Below are 15971 nucleotides of genomic sequence, written 5' to 3'. Positions count from 1 at the left end.
GAAAAAGTAAAGTGTAAAAAGAATCAATAACAAAATATTAGACGACGACAAATAGTTTTGAAAAAAAATAATATGAATTGGAATAAACCACTAAAAAGATTTCAATAAAATAATTTAACTACTTCATAATTTATTGGTTTTATCTATGCATAGTAGTTGATCATAAAATTAGATAACTTATCACCGGCTAATTAACATAAACTCCCGTAATTAAATAAGGAATTGACGATATATATATAAATATATATATATGTATATGGTCCCCCAAACGTGCACCATTCCGACAAGCCGCCCTTTTTCAATAATTCAAGCTCTTTGTTTTAAGTCTTAATTCATTGGTTAACGTCACTTTGTGGTGTTCCACAAAATCCTAATTACTTAATTTTGTAATATTATACATATACACCCTCTCTTTCTAATGAAAAAACTTTAAAAAAAAACGTTTCTAATATAGTATATTCATAATGCATTTTTCAAAATTAAATGTATACATGAATAAATATAGACTAACAGCATTAAATCATATATTATAACACATTAAATTTAATTATGTGAAATAGTAAATAAATTTCATGGAACCAAACTATAGTTAGACAAGTGTCCCTAATAATAAATATTGGTCCATGGGTAATTGTTTCTACGATTTAGATGTCATGAACTTATGGCAGGGTCTTAACATTGGAATATGAATCATATTTCTTATTTCTCAGCCGTAAATTGAAATAGAAATCCAATCCAACAAACTCCTCAAAAATATCTAAATTGTTTTTGTAATACAGTTCTTTTCCTCTTATAACTAGAAAGTTTCACAATTAATAAAATAAAATAAACATCACTGTTATGCTTATTACTGTTTTTAGATGAGAAAAAATATCAAAACTGGAATAATTTTCTATAAACGGAATAATAATCGAGTTAATATACGATAACAAACAAAAAAATTAAAAATTAAAAAGGTCCAATATTAGAAGAAAAAATATAATAAAATGGAAATTATATAATGAGATGAAAATTTAATTGAACTAAAAAAACAATGTCTAATAAAGGACATTATATTAAGAAAATCCAAATCTTTTGCGGAAACAAAGAGACCACACCGCTTGAAAAAGTCTTTTTTTGCAAAAAAAAAAAAACAAAATTATTATTTGATTAGTAAAACCAAATTTACAAAAAATAAAAATAAAAAATAATCTCAAGTTCCGCCGTCAAGTCCTGCGAAGTCTTTGACAGTGTACCCAACCTTCTCGAACTTCCCTTTCTCGTTACTCTCCCTAAACCTCAAATAATCCCCACACGTAAATGACCGAAACACCCTCACACCCGCCACGTCATCAGGGGCATAAACGACTTTTTCATCGGCGAAGCACCAGAAGAACGCCACGGAGAATCTGTTCGTGAAACTGCGTCGGTTCATGACCACCCTGTGCTGAGACGATCTCAGCCGTCCGTCGCTCCATGCATGCAACAAGTCTCCGACGTTGACGACCAAAGTATCGGCGTTAGGGTTTATGTCGAACCAATCTCCACCGTTGGATCTGACTTGCAGCCCTCCTACCTCGTCCTGGTTCACGATCGTGATGCAGCTCATGTCCGTATGCATTCCAAGCCCTTCTTCCTCTCCTTCGTCTTCGTCTCGATGATGATGGTGATCTTGTCGGAAGATTTCTGTGGTTGTCGGATGTGTGTAGTTGTTGATTCTGAAGTAGCCATTGCAGTTTTTGAACTCTGATTCGTAGTATTTCTTGTCCAGATCGTTCTTGAAGCTTGCGAGGATTGCTTTGATGATTTTTTCTGATAATTCTGTCATCTTTTCTCCGTATTCTTTCAGTATTTCGCTGCGAAAATACGGTATTTTATCCAATATGAAATGGGTCGAGGAATTCAGTGATATATATATATATATATATATGTAAAATTTGAAAGAAAGAAAAAACAACCAAAATCTACATATAACAATTTTTTTTTAAAAAACATCTATATCGATTGTCTAAAAAGTGGAATGGAACAATGTTTTCAGATATTGATCATTGAAACAGTAATTATATACAAAATTTTAACGTATTTAAGATAATTATACAATGTTATAAATAAGATAACTTTTTACCTTTTTTCCACATGGTAATCCTAGAAAATAAAAAGATTTAGTTCGTTTTTTATATAATAATTTCAATTTCTAATAGCTATGCGAAGACTGCAGCAATGGTTAGTCAGATCACAAATTTGAAGACGGTGCTTTGTAAACATTGAAATCCTATAATTAATTCTTGAACTGCTCATCTCCTACTATATATACAATGGACGTTTAAACGAAAAAAAAAACATATATACGAGATTCATTAATATTAACTAAAATCATATAGAAGTCAAATTCAATAGCATGGATTCATAATTTATGTAACTTGCATTTAAGAGAGACCCTTAATTCATGGAAATGAAATACACGAAATAATGTATATATGTGTGTATATATGTATATACATACGTAAGAGGGTACATACCTGAATTCAGAATGCAGGGTTTGGTCGAACAAAACGTCAATGGATGAATTGGCGGAGGAGAAGAAATCAGGACCAGAGACACGAAGGCTCTCGAAGAAGGGAGATGCGATGAAATGTGGAGTGTAAGTGTTCAACAAAGAACACGGTCCGACCTTCATCTTCGTCTCGTAAGAGAGACCGAACACGTCGCCGGAAAGTCGCCGGAGTTTTTCGAAGAGGTGGCTGGACACGCCGTGGTTGCTGACGTGGAAGAATCCCCATTCTCTACACGCTTCGTTCAGAGACGTTAGAGACGAATCGCTTAATGGCTTGGAGATGTCGAAGACCGGGAGTTTCAATGACGATGATGATGGATGATGTTCCATGTGTTGTGTCTGTTTGTGATATAAAACTGGGCAACAAAGATTTTTTTTTTTTTTTAGTTCGTGTTGGAGTTTAGAGGTGTCGAGAAGCTATATATAGCTAGTGGGCTTATGTGGGGTTTTTTTTATATCTTGTAAAAAATAATAAAGAAAAAACATAAGAAGTTTCAATAATAATATAAATTATTTATTAATATTAATATTAAATGAGGAGTATGGATGAAGTCTGATTTAATCTAATGACGTTTTACCTTCTTACTTCCTTGTTATGATGGTCTATATATACGGTATAGATATAATCATTGTAGAGATTAAAAAATTTTATCGCTTAAAATATTTACACGTTATTATTTCATGATATCTGGTTATAAGAAAATGTATTGAAAATGCATATGCCGAATATTAATATTTTTAGCCTCTCTAATTTAGAGTAAAGATTCTACCTATATCACAATCAATTTTTTAATATCAAAATTCATGTTATATATATATATATTAAAATCTTAGTTGCGAGACTTCCGTGCTGAAATAAAAATAAAAAAAAAATTAAGGATAAATTAATTTTTCCCATGAACTTAAAATAAAATAAAGAATTAAAGCCGAGTCTACAGTTGTCGAGTTGAACTGGAAAATTAATAATTATAAAAAAAACGGCAATATGAACATAATTATTTTTGTTTATATGAGAATTAATGGTCAAACATAAACAGCTGTTAAGCCTCCCAACTGCAACGGAACTTCACATTCTATTGTACAGAACCTTAAATAAACTTATATAATTAATTTTGTCTTTCCTTTTGTATTTAAAATATTTAATTCTTATTCTGAATATTATACATATCTACACACACATTGAGATTATACATGTATATGTATATGTATATGTATATGTATATGTATATGTATATGTATATGTATATGTATATGTATGAGCATTATAAAAAAAAAGGGCATGAATGATGGAGCTGTGCTGGCCATTTGTCACCCTTTTGCCAATTTCCTTTGGGGACAAGTGATTGACTACGAACCATTTATCTTTAACTTAATGCAATTCTAAACACAAAACAATAAGCAATTAGATATTAGACAAAGGTTGATAATATATATTATTATGAATTAAAATTATTAGATTTGGTCATCATGACAAGCTCTGTCTTCTAGTTTCTTTTTAAATTTTGTCTTTAGTGGTTAACAAGTATTTGTTAAAATCCCATTTTCATATCATCTAATTTCAAAGTTATTTCTTGATAGATTAATGTAAAGAAACATGAAATTAAGCTATAAATTTTTTTGGGTTAGATTTCGTATTTTTCAATGCAAAAAATCATACTTTATAAGTTTTTTTAAAAGTTTTCAATAAATGGTTGTTATTTATTTATTATACATATACATTTTTTTTTGCATGGTTGTATTTTAAATTTAAGAATTGTGGTAACTAAATCTAAAACACGACTGCCGTTGATGACCTGGCAAACGAGGTCACCAAGAGAACATGTGGCATTCTGTTCTGCCATGTCATCATACCGTTTGATGAGTCAGTATTTCACGTGACGTGGCAAAGTCCTGTCCAGTTCACACACCTCGACGATTATATGGTACAAAAACGGCAAGCATTGTAGAAGAAGAGGACAGAAACACCAAGATTTTCAAACTGGAATTAACGAAGGATTTATACTAGACGTCAGTGTAGTTGAACTACTCGAGCAGCAGGAACTTTCAGTCTTCTGCTCTCCCACCTGCCTCGGAGGCTCTCTTTGAAAGTTTCTCTAAAGCATTGTTGTCCGTACGATTTCTGCGATCAAGTTTCTTGTGAACTCCGACGATGGCAGAGAATTCGTGGGACAAATGGGTGGAAAGGGCAGTGCAAGTGCTTGAATCCCGAAAAATACTTCGATCTTTGAGACCCTTATCTCTTGCTAAGCAAAATGAGGATGAACGGGTGGAAACTAGAGGCAATGAAGGGGATGACTACGAAGTGTTCGACGGAATGTGTCAATGGGATCGGGCTTCTGTTGAAGTGTCTGTCTCAAGACCCACGTTTCAGAAATGGCTTCACGACGTGCCCAGCAATGGTAAGTAGAGTTTTCTCAAGCATAAAGCTTGTATTTTCGGTTGGATTTTTGTTTTTTTAAATTTCCTCAATTCTCTAAGACGTTTGAATTTAAGGTTGACAATTGAAGTAGATGCGCAAAAGGCTGGGTGGTGTTGTTGTGGCAGTAGAAATTCGTATTGGAATTGCTTTCCTTCTTGACCGGTTTTCCTTCTTCCTCCCCATTTTCTTCAGATAAGGTAGTTTCGGAGTTTACGAAGTTATTACAGAAGTAGTAGTTGTGTGAGCTCACTGTTAGGCGGAGTTTTTGTCGTTATCTGCTTCTTTTACATTTTGCAGAAAGCAATTTTTTTTGCTTGGTTTTATAATATCTGTACGCCGGTAGCCATGGGGGAAATTATGGGTTTCTCTGGGTCAGTGAAATTTACTGTTTCAATCCAAAATTTTTTGCGATTCTTTTTTCAAGCTTTGTGCTTCAACATAAAGCTACTGATGCATTGGAGTTCAGGTTGTAGAATTGAGACAAAGTTTAATCTTTTATTATTGGTTGAAAGAGTTGAGACAAAAAGTTGGTTAGAGAGAAGTTAAAAGGTTGATCTCTTTGAATGCCCATCATCAGAGAAAAGGGTTTCAGTATCACTCTTTGATCTTGTATATGATAGGAGAGGAGATTCTTGATCAAGGTGTTTTAGGCGATGGTGGAAAAGGGCTCTTCAAGAAGCTGCTATTGTTCTCAGGGAATGATTATTTGGGTTTGAGCTCACATCCCACAATAGCTAATGCTCTTGCAAATGTATAGCTTCTTTTACTTGTTAGTGAGTTGAGTATAGATGGATATTCTCCAATGTGGAACTACAAACTGTGTTTATGTTGGTTTCTCTACGGCAGGCAGCCCAGGAGCATGGGATGGGGCCAAGGGGTTCTGCTTTAATATGTGGCTACACCACTTATCATCGTTTGCTTGAGTCCAGCTTGGCAGAGCTGAAGAAGAAGGAGGTAAATACTTCCTGAAGAATTTGAAATGGAGCGGAAAGATAATGTCTTTACTCTTTAGTCATGTAAGTTCAATTTATCTCATACACGGAAACAGAGCTGCTAACTGAGAGTAATTCGAGTGTACTAGAATTCAGTTATTGGATTTTTTCTCTAGAAGTAGGGAATGCATTCCCCTTGTTAAGAACAAGAGAGATCAGGTATCTGTCATAGTATGATTTCGAAACATTAACACTTCCCCAAGAAGAAGATAATATTAGGTTGACATCATTGATCTCTCTTGAAAATCTTGTACTTGTATACAATTCGCATATGTCTAGATGAAACCTGATAATGTGCACTCTTTTCTTCACTTGTTTATAGGATTGCCTTCTTTGTCCTACTGGATTTGCAGCCAATATGGCATTGTTGGTGGCAATTGGAAGTGTTGCTTCACTCTTGCCTCCCAGTGGCAAACCATTGGGGGATGAAAAAGTCGCAATTTTTTCTGATGCACTGAATCACGCTTCAATAATCGATGGAATTCGTCTTGCTGAAAGACAAGGAAATGTTGAAGTTTTCGTTTATCGACACTGTGATATGCCTCACCTTAGCTCATTACTGTAGGTGCATCATTCCTCCCAACCCATTTTATGTTTCTGTTTTCTTCTTTATTTTCTGCTCTGTATTTATTTCATACGCAATCCTTCCTTTTGGACAGATCAAGTTGCAAAATGAAGAAAAAGGTTGTGGTCACTGATAGGTCAGTATCATTCTCTACTTTCTGCTTCTGTTGTCTATTACTGTGTTGCAATAACCTGGAAAATTTTTAACTCGTTCTAGTTTCATCTCTATATCCCTCTTTTTTACTGGTAGAAGCATTAGCACTCTTGTTATCCATCCGTGTAAATATTTTATTTCAAGCTGTAAATTTTGCATACTGTTCAATTTTTGCATTTCATGGCTGCTGAAGGCTGAGACTGCATGTGTCTGTGGAAAATGACTTAAAAATTTTAGGGCCGATCTCATGTTTCCTTCTCACAGCTTATTTAGTATGGACGGTGATTTTGCACCAATGGCAGAGCTCTCTAGGCTTCGGAAGAAACATGGGTTTTTACTAGTCATTGATGATGTAAGTTCTGTTTGATATTCAGGGATCCAAACCCACCTCTATATTGATTAAAGACTGTAAAAAAAATCTGAAAAGGCCTCTAAAGGCTAATGTTTCTGATGCCCTTTTTCTCAACTTCTGGTTTCTGTGGCAATTTGATATCAATGGATGAATTTTGTTTTATCAGGCCCATGGGACATTTGTTTGTGGAGAAAATGGTGGTGGAGTTGCAGAGGCATTTAACTGTGAGAATGATGTAGACTTATGTGTAGGCACTTTGAGCAAGGCAGCCGGCTGTCTGGGTGGGTTCATAGCTTGCAGGTACATCTCTCATCTCAGTAGTTCTCATGTTATCGAGATAATCAATTCCCCGGTCCCTTTTTTCAGATCACTTGCTCGAAATTGATATGTAATGTGTAAAACAGAGTCTGTAAACTGGTATGATTTCTCCCGGTTTCATGAGAATTAAACCATGATGCCACACTGTATTCATAGACCGACTGGCCTAATGGCTTTTTGTTTCGTTTTTATTTTTGTGAGCAGCAAAAGGTGGAAGAGACTCATCCAATCAAGAGGTCGATCCTTCATATTCTCAACAGCTATACCAGTTCCAATGGCTGCTGCTGCTTATGGTATAGTATATAGCTCAATGCTCACCCTTAGCGGTGGCTAGTAATTTGTGGGTATGATGAACTTTTGTTTTACTAACAAAAAAAGACAATTGGACGTTTAGCTGCGATTGTAGTGGCAAGGAAGGAGAAATGGCGTAGAAGAGCGGGATGGGACCGTGTCAAAGAGTTTAAGGCTTTATCTGGTGTCCATATCTCAAGCCCCATCATCTCCCTCATCGTAGGTGATGAAAACAAAGCCCTTCAAGCTAGCCGGTGAGATATGCTTCATCATCATACATCATCTCTCTCTCTCTCTCTCTCTGTAAGTATTTTTCTCATTCATGGTGAAGAACAGGTATCTACTAAGATCAGGTTTTCACGTAATGGCGATCAGACCGCCCACGGTGCCACCAAATTCTTGCAGGTAAAAGGGAAAGACCTTCCATATTTTCTACACCACTCCTTTCTCTGGAACTTTTTACACGATATCGTTAGGATCCATCCATCCACAGTAATGTTAATCTCGTGAAGTTAACGGTCCATATATATATGTATGTATATGAATATGTGTATGTATATGGGGGACATGAGCATTGGATTTGTGTGTTGGCAATGTCAGGTTGAGAGTGACACTGAGTGCAGGGCATACAGAAGAGGATGTGAAGAAGCTGGTTTCTTCACTTTCTTCCTGTTTGGACTTTGGAGATACCACCATTTCCCCTTCCTATATCTTTGCCAAGCTCTGACTCTCTTTTTCATTTGGTTCTCAAACATTAAACAACAACAAAAAAACACCTTTTTTTTTTGTTATGGAGAATATATATATATACACATATACGTATGGATTATTCTAACTTCCATTTGTTTCATTGCGACATATTCTATTACAGTGAAGAGGTTATGTGAATGGATGGACTTCCACATGTTTGGTACCATAAGTTAACAAGCTTTAATGTGTCAAAACCAAACGGATCATGAAACAAAAAAGCATATTATTATTACTATAGAAAATGTTGTGTAATACAAAATCTGATTCCCGTTTCACAAAATCGGAACATTTACTGTTCCAAGAATCCCCACCCGTAAAATTCTTCGTGGTTTCAGTCTTCTCTTTTTTTCTACTTTAGTAAAGCCGAATCAAATCAACCCTATATGTACGTAGTAAGTAACGCAGTTAAATCCCTCGTAAGGGGAAATTTGGAAAGAAAATGTATGTTATTCTTTAGTTTAATAGCTCTTTTTTTTTCTCGGTTATTTTAATTTTTACTATAAGTGAAAAGCTTCTAATTACCTGCTGGCTTTTCTCCTCCGTCTGGGCATTCTTGGTTCAAGGTTTGAGGTTACTTGCGGGGAAAGTAAGAACTGACGCTGCTGTGTTTCCAGCTGCAGCTTTAATGGTTGAAGGAGAAGTCTGATTCAGGTTTCTGGAACTTTCCGGACGAGCGACAGTGACAGGTAAATCCACAAGGACGGGACGCTTTGCAGCCAGGGGCTTGATAAGAGGAGGAGGAGAAAGGATGGGTAGGGTTTCGCATTGTTGACTTGGAGGAGAAGTAACCAAACCGGTAGTAGGGTTAGGGGAAAAGACGGCAGTAGTAACAGAGACAGCAGCCATGTTTGGCCATAAGAAGCTTCCAACAGGCCTGCAAATTCTGAATCCGCTGCTTCTGACAATCTCCATCTTATTATCACCCACTGGTTTTGCCTCTTCTTCTTCTGGTGGGTTTGTGTTTGGAGTTATCTCTGTTATAAGCTTTCCTTCGTTCACTTCCTTTGCGTCTTCATCTTCTTCGGTAATTGCCGGTGGCGACTCCAATAGCAAAGGCGGTAGTGTGTCTTCTGAATCGTTTTTGTTAGTGTTTGGAGTGTATGCTTCCATTGTTGACTGTAGCCATCCCATGTCTTCCTGCATTTTCATTCATAAACCCTAATGAATTAGAAGATTCTACATTTTTTAAACCATAACTGAACAACAACTGATACCAAGTGAAGTATGAGATTCTAGATAGAATCAGCAAGAAGAGAGCTTTGTAGTCCAGAAACTCGATAATGCAAGGGATGAGTTCAGGGTCTATAAGGGGTATGTACAATACAATGTACCTCCATTTTGTGCAATGATTCTGAAACTATTGCCAGTTGTTCCTCGATCTGGTCTTTCTTTTTCAATAACTCTGCATACATTTCCTGAAATGAAGAAGCCCTGTTGTTAACACAGTGTCGAAAAGAGACAAATTGAGTTTTGAGCTCTCTTACTTTTGCTGGAATCATCAAGTTTTCATGGTCCAAGGTCTGACTTGTGACACAAGAACTTGGGGTAGTCACCATAGCAAGGTTCTCCTCTTGTTTCTTTGACGCCAGTTTCTCCATTTCTCTTCTCGGTACCAAGAAAGTTAAACACCAATGTCAGTGTGGCTACAAAAGACGTGGGGTGCTAATATCAGTAATAAGCCATTCTTGTACCTTCTCAAACTAGCTAAGCCTTCTCTCATCTCGCGGATTTCTCTGGCACAGACGGGATCTTGAGTAGGGTTATCGCCGAGTTTCCAACCTGGTGGAGGTGTCCAATAAGGGTCCTGAACCCCTGCTTCTTTCCGTACATGCACCAAATCAGAACTCTCTAGCCAATACTCCATTGCGCCATTTGCGTTATGTCTTCTCCTAAACCTGTCTTGACCTCCAGGGGCCACCTTCCCAGCCATGTGCTTGAGCAGATGATCTAGGAGACCCGTATCGCCAATCAACTTCCGAGCTTCTGACCTTAACTCAGACCTGAGTATGGGGTTTCCGAAGAGAGCGTTCTGTTCTTTCATCACTTTCAACATGTTCTTCTCGGCCAATTTGTACCTTCAGAACATAAATCAACCAGTCAGTGTTGACAATAAATTTTCATCAGACTTAAGTAACATGCTCAAGTATGCAAGTCAGGGATGAAGACTCACCTCTCGACAGACCATCTGTCAATGAACTTCTTGGCCACTTTCTTCTTGTAAACCGCAATTTGATTTTGCTTATTGGGTTTAGTTTCTTTGGCTCTCTGGGCTGGTCTCTGGCTGTCTGACCCACATGGCTTTCTCTTACGCGAACTGTTCCTACGATCAATTGCTCCCTTCTCTCCCCCTTCATCAGTGCTCTCTGTCTCGTTACCAGCATCTTCTTCCTCCACATCCTTTTTGGCAGTTTGTTCTTCCTCCTCTTTCTTGACAGCAGGACCTTCCTTCCCTGCTTCGTTCTTCTTCTCGTCAATATGCCGGCTCTGGTACCGCACGCGCAGTCTCTTTCCCCAATTGACCATCCCAGCCGACCTAAGCTCAGACCAGCACGATCCTTTCCACGAAGCTGCGCGAGAGGGTCTTCGGGTGTATATTGGCCAATTGATCTTCTCCTTGCACGAAGAATCGTCCATGTCCGAAACCCAGAAACTCGGCGAATTTCTCCTCATGGAAACTTCATCAGGTGGGATTCTTCTGTACAGCACCTCTCCGGCAATCTCTGATCCCATCGCGTGGCTCTCGTCCAGAAGGGGAAGAACACCGTCACCCTTCTCCGGTTTATTCCGGTTCATCCCGCCTCCGCCAAAGTGTGATCGGAGTGAGTACATGCTTGGGTATCGGAGAGAAACATGGTTTGATGTTATCTTGCTTACCTGCAAAACCGCAAAAAACCAACCAAAAAAATAATAAGAAGAAACAAAAAATCAGATGTTGCCCAGAAAACTGAGAAGAACAAATAGTGAAGGGAAGAAAAAAAATTCCAGTTTACCATGGCGATTCTTATGAACCTGAGTTGTTCTGGCGATCTCTGTGGGAGACTGGAAACGTCAATTTCGTAATAGGAGCCTACTTTTAGATGTGCAACGGTCTCTGCAACAGTCAGGGGAGAGATGAGAGAAGCCCAAATGGGTATCAAACAGCAGAAAAAAAAAGTGCGAAGCAAGAATGAGAGAGAGAGAGAGAGTCTTTTATCTTCAGCTTACCGTTCGTACGAACAGGTGGTGACGATGAACTATCTCCGGCGATGGCTTCTCTTACCGGATTGCTTATCAAGTACATCGTTCCCTGCATATACAGATGCTTTTTTTTATATAGTTTTTATCGTGTATATGTGCAGAGAAAACAGAAGATGTTTGTGAGAAAACAGCAGATGTTCGTGGCGAATTGCAACGGAAAGTATCAGGATGAATGTGTTGCCGTATGCGAAAATCGTAAAAGCTGACTCCGCGAATGAACAGAAAACTAACGAACAAGAAAACCACGCGCGCTATACTGTTCGCGCGTGGGGGACACCTAGGCAACAGAATCATCTTCAGTAGGGCGATGATGATTTTTCATCGTGCGTGTAAAATTGACATGAGCAGAAGGTACGAACCCAGTGAGAGAGAGAGAGAGAATTACTCTCGAGTTTTTCACTCGTTAACCTCCTATGGATGCTCTTCCGCAGCTCTCGAGCTTCCATTTGCGGAGAGAAAAAACATCAGCAACAAATAAACAGAAACAGGAGAAATCAAATACGATGCGAAAATGCAAAGATCAACGAGTACGAAAAAACGAACAAAAAAATCGACAGAGACTAATCCTATTCACTGAATCTTGGAGAAATCAAAAGTAAAACATAGAAACCTTCAATGACATGAAGGGAAAAACCAGAGGACCAGAAGGAAAACCATCATCGCGACGTTGATCTCGATCAAACATGAACATGAACAGAGGCGAGAAACGTGTACACATGTATGTATAATAGCACAAATATACACTAACACAAAGCCTGGATTTCCATTTTCTTACCAGAAACCAGAAAGTTTCCTGCAGAAAGCTTCGGAAAGAGGAGGAGGAGGAGGAAGACGGAGAAAATTTTCAAATGTTTGCTTCGAATCGATTTGCAGAGCCCTTTTATATACACATAGAGAGTGTGAGACTGTGACGGCGAAAATGCGTGCTGCTCGTCACGTGAGCGTTCCCTCGGCTATAACTAAATTACACATTTGCCCTTTATGAACTGCCTGTGTCTCTCGCCGTGTGAAGAGCCGAGATCTTGTGTAATCATGTTTACGGAAGAAGGTAAGGAGATGGCGCGAAGAGATATCCCATGGATAGACGCCACGTGTCATTATTCCCATAAAGATATGATCCGACGGTGAAAAACATCACGTGAAGGGGAAACATCAGATGCGTATTGTAACGCCGTCGTAGAGGATAAACTCTCTGTGTGAGCATCTGTAATCTGTTGGTTTCTGTGGTGATGGTTGCACACGCGCGGTGTGTAGAGTTGGGCCCAAGGAATAACAGTCCACACGTGTGAGAGGTGCCATGATTAAATTAAATGTTCAAACGAAATTTTATTATTGTTAAATAGAGTTTATTCTAGGGATAACTTTATTTTTCATTGTCTAATCAACATGTAAAAAAATTATTACACGATCTATAAAAACATATACGATAACGATGCAATATAAGAGTAATTATAAATACTTACTCGAAAAAATCAAATACATATATGATGGAGAAATTATTTGTTTTATAAGTGATCGTATTTCTATTTTACAATCTTTAAAAAAATATAAAAGTATATTCAGATTTTTAAATATGGGCCCAATCAGTAAACTTTATGGGCTTCATTTATTGGCCATATAATAATAAATCTAAGGTAAACTTAGGTCCATATTTTTAATGGGCTTTATAAATATGGGCCCAAGTTGCGATATCAAACCAGTTGTCTTCCCAAAAAAATTTACTCGTACAGCGGTCAAGTCGTGAAAATTCTGCCGAATCTGTAGTTCAAAGTTCAAACTGTTGCAGAAGAAGAGCTTGTTCTGGTCAGTGGAAAGAGGAAATTGGGTATGTGAACCTTGATCCGATTTCTTAAATGATTTGAGATTTCATCGTAATCTTTGTTGTTAATCGTAGGGTTTATCGGTTGTGTTTTGTGATAGGTTTTGATTGGATCAGGTTGATGGTTTCCTCTTCCTTTGCAATGTCGGATTCCGTATTTGATCCTTTGTTCGAACCGTGATGCACTTACTATGGTCGCTGTTCGTTTGGAAACTGAGATAGTTCAAGTTGATGTCCGAATAAATTGGGATTCTTCCTGAGATAGTTGATTAGTTCTTCTAATCACAGGCATTGTTACATGGGAAGTGTATATAGTGATCTGTTTCTGTATTAGGGTTTTTTTTGGATTTTGGGACGAATCAGAGTGTTTACATGCATAGGTTCCCTCCTAATCACAGGCGATAATAGCATTGTTCATCCTTAGGTATCTTACTTGGCTTATGAAGTTGCTGACATTTTTGTGTTTTTAATTTGTTGGGTTGGAGAGTTGTTTGATGATTCTGAAATGGCTGAAACCACACACTAGCTCGTTCGTTGGAGACACATCGGATTCATGAACTAGATTATCATGATGATCATACTTTCTCATGTGCTACTACTAGATAATGTATGTATGTATGTATATATATATGTGTGTGTGTGTGTGTGTGTGTGTTCTGGTTCAATTTTTCGGTTCTTGATTCTCTTGTCTTGATGATTTAAGATATGCAAACGACATTTGCTGTTTTGAATGGTTGAAGCCATGAATGGTCTGGCTGACATCCTCGGAATTGGATTCTCTTAAAGATCGCTAGCCTTTGGTTTCATGATATTGGAGTTCTAGAGGGTATTGTTGTTATCGAAAATCCATGGATTAGGACATCGGCTAGCTGAAATTCCAACAGAGGTGAATCCTCAATGTGCAAGAGGACCATCTCTTAGGAGACTTGTTCCTCTAGTAGAAGAAATTCACATACACACAATTGAATTGAGTAGGGGAAGGGGAAGGGGAAGGGGAAGGGAAAGGGAAGAGCAAAGATCTCTCTACCTTACTGCAAACTCCTTTCATATTATTAAATTGGTAATTTTGGCTTTTGATGTTCTTCATTTCTGGTTATCACAATTCATTTGCATGATCATATGCTACAAGTAAACTCGGCCGGTCCAACAACATTACACCGCAACCGAGTAGGATGAGGTTTTCATTTTGGCAAACAAAGAGGTAAAGAACAACGTTTTCAATTTCTCTTTTATTTGTTGTGATGGTTGATATATTGGATTGTTCATTTGTAAAATCGGATAACGGAATCGAACCATGTAAATGTTAAAAAGGGTTTGATGCTGTCTTCCAATATGCAGGAAGATGGTGTAGCTATGAGCCATTGTCTGTTCAATGACAAGAAGGAGGGTTTGCTTTTGGGAAACCGACATGATGATCCACTTCATGATTCATGCTTTGACACATTAGGAATCTTTAGGCTTTTACACACACAAAAAAAAAACAAAAACAAAAGCAAGTGAAGAAACACCATTTGGTGATTCACTTATACCTTTAAGGTTAAAAAAGAGGGAGGAGTCTTATTTTTTTTATCGGTTAAGTTCGGTTCGGTTTAGTTAACAAAAAGACTTGTATAAATAGTCGTTCCTACCAAACCAAATTGAAATTTGTTTTACATTTTATTTGAAGATCTCAAATTCAATATAATTACGAAACCAAACCAAAATGAGCTCTAAAAGTGATCGTGTGTGTGTATATATATATATATATATATATTGGGTAAAGAAGTGATACTATATTCTAATACATTTGTCTGAATATTTTGTGATCACATAAATATCAGAAACTATTTTTGGCATCACTTCATTTTGAAGCAACATTAATCAGTTAAAAAGGGAGAGAATTTGACGTTAATTAAGTTCAAAGAAACTCATTAGCAATGATTATAATGCGACCCTCTTTTTTAGAAATCAAAAGACGTCTCATCTAATTGGTTATCATTACATGGAAGAAAGTAGGCGTTTTTTTTTCCTTCTGAATCCGTGATTAATGTGATGGATCGCTAATCACATGATTATATAAATTTTTAGTCTTCAAGTCGGTTTAGCTAACAAACCAAACATGATGGTAAAAATCCACGTGGCGTTCTTTGATCGGTTTTCCAAATAACATGTTTTTTTTTCCTCTCCTATCCTTCAATCCTTATCTTGTCCAATCTCGTTTTCCAAATAACATATTATAGAATTTTCATAGAAATTATAACATTATAGTATATAAATTGTATCTCTCTATCCGTGAAGTTATTACTTTTTTTATTTATTTCATGACTTTCGTGAGCCGTTGGCTCATTAGTATGTTGTGTTGTCTTCTTCGGCTGTCTTTGGATGCCACGACGCTTAAAAGACAGAATGTGAGAGTGAAAGTCTTTGAATTTGCAATGCTCTAAATGATTATTTCTTATTGGATTTTTTTCTTTTTTGACGAAAAAAAAATGATGATTTCGTTATCCACTATACCCAGATTGGATTGGCCGAATATATATATATATATATATATATATATATA

The 15971-nt window shown here is 37.1% G+C and overlaps 3 protein-coding genes and 1 long non-coding RNA gene across 6 annotated transcripts; 2 read left to right on the top strand and 2 right to left on the bottom strand.

Moving 5' to 3' along the window:
* Positions 1 to 1125: 1125 nt before the first annotated feature.
* LOC104813252 (gibberellin 20 oxidase 2) lies at positions 1126 to 2863 on the bottom strand. The gene is made up of 2 exons (XM_010540819.1): positions 2499 to 2863; positions 1126 to 1835 (listed from the first exon to the last, which is right to left on the bottom strand). Exons 1-2 carry the CDS (start codon positions 2861 to 2863, stop codon positions 1193 to 1195), a joined length of 1008 nt encoding a protein of 335 aa, XP_010539121.1. The 3' UTR covers positions 1126 to 1192.
* Positions 2864 to 4549: 1686 nt separating this feature from the next.
* Positions 4550 to 8403, top strand: LOC104811531 (8-amino-7-oxononanoate synthase). Of its 2 annotated transcripts, none has more exons than XR_771461.2 (11): positions 4550 to 4932; positions 5573 to 5703; positions 5799 to 5906; positions 6267 to 6505; positions 6604 to 6645; positions 6927 to 7014; positions 7181 to 7314; positions 7537 to 7625; positions 7727 to 7846; positions 7960 to 8028; positions 8224 to 8254. XR_771461.2 is itself a non-coding variant. In XM_010538245.1 (11 exons), the coding sequence occupies exons 1-11, from the start codon at positions 4683 to 4685 to the stop codon at positions 8348 to 8350; spliced, it is 1428 nt and encodes a 475-aa protein (XP_010536547.1). In that variant the 5' UTR covers positions 4551 to 4682; the 3' UTR covers positions 8351 to 8403. The 2 variants fall into 2 exon arrangements, 1 of the variants encoding a protein (XP_010536547.1); XM_010538245.1 differs by having other exon boundaries at positions 4551 to 4932; positions 7727 to 7877; positions 8224 to 8403.
* Positions 8404 to 8633: 230 nt separating this feature from the next.
* On the bottom strand, positions 8634 to 11653 carry LOC104811530 (protein DYAD). The gene is made up of 7 exons (XM_010538244.2): positions 11578 to 11653; positions 11364 to 11464; positions 10544 to 11247; positions 10065 to 10448; positions 9858 to 9975; positions 9705 to 9788; positions 8634 to 9510 (listed from the first exon to the last, which is right to left on the bottom strand). The coding sequence occupies exons 1-7, from the start codon at positions 11651 to 11653 to the stop codon at positions 8932 to 8934; spliced, it is 2046 nt and encodes a 681-aa protein (XP_010536546.1). The 3' UTR covers positions 8634 to 8931.
* A 1673-nt stretch (positions 11654 to 13326) lies between these two features.
* Positions 13327 to 15088, top strand: LOC104811529. Of its 2 annotated transcripts, none has more exons than XR_771460.2 (3): positions 13327 to 13435; positions 14133 to 14630; positions 14768 to 15088. It is a non-coding gene; the product is annotated as an uncharacterized LOC104811529 (long non-coding RNA). The 2 variants fall into 2 exon arrangements; XR_771459.2 differs by having other exon boundaries at positions 13531 to 14630.
* The last annotated feature ends 883 nt before the right edge of the window (positions 15089 to 15971 follow it).

Source organism: Tarenaya hassleriana, unplaced genomic scaffold, assembly GCF_000463585.1.
Source record: "Tarenaya hassleriana unplaced genomic scaffold, ASM46358v1 Cleome2, whole genome shotgun sequence".
In the NCBI taxonomy this organism is placed as follows: domain Eukaryota; kingdom Viridiplantae; phylum Streptophyta; class Magnoliopsida; order Brassicales; family Cleomaceae; genus Tarenaya; species Tarenaya hassleriana.
The sequence above is the reverse complement of the archived record's forward strand: the minus strand, read 5'-3'. Positions and strand labels throughout refer to the sequence as shown.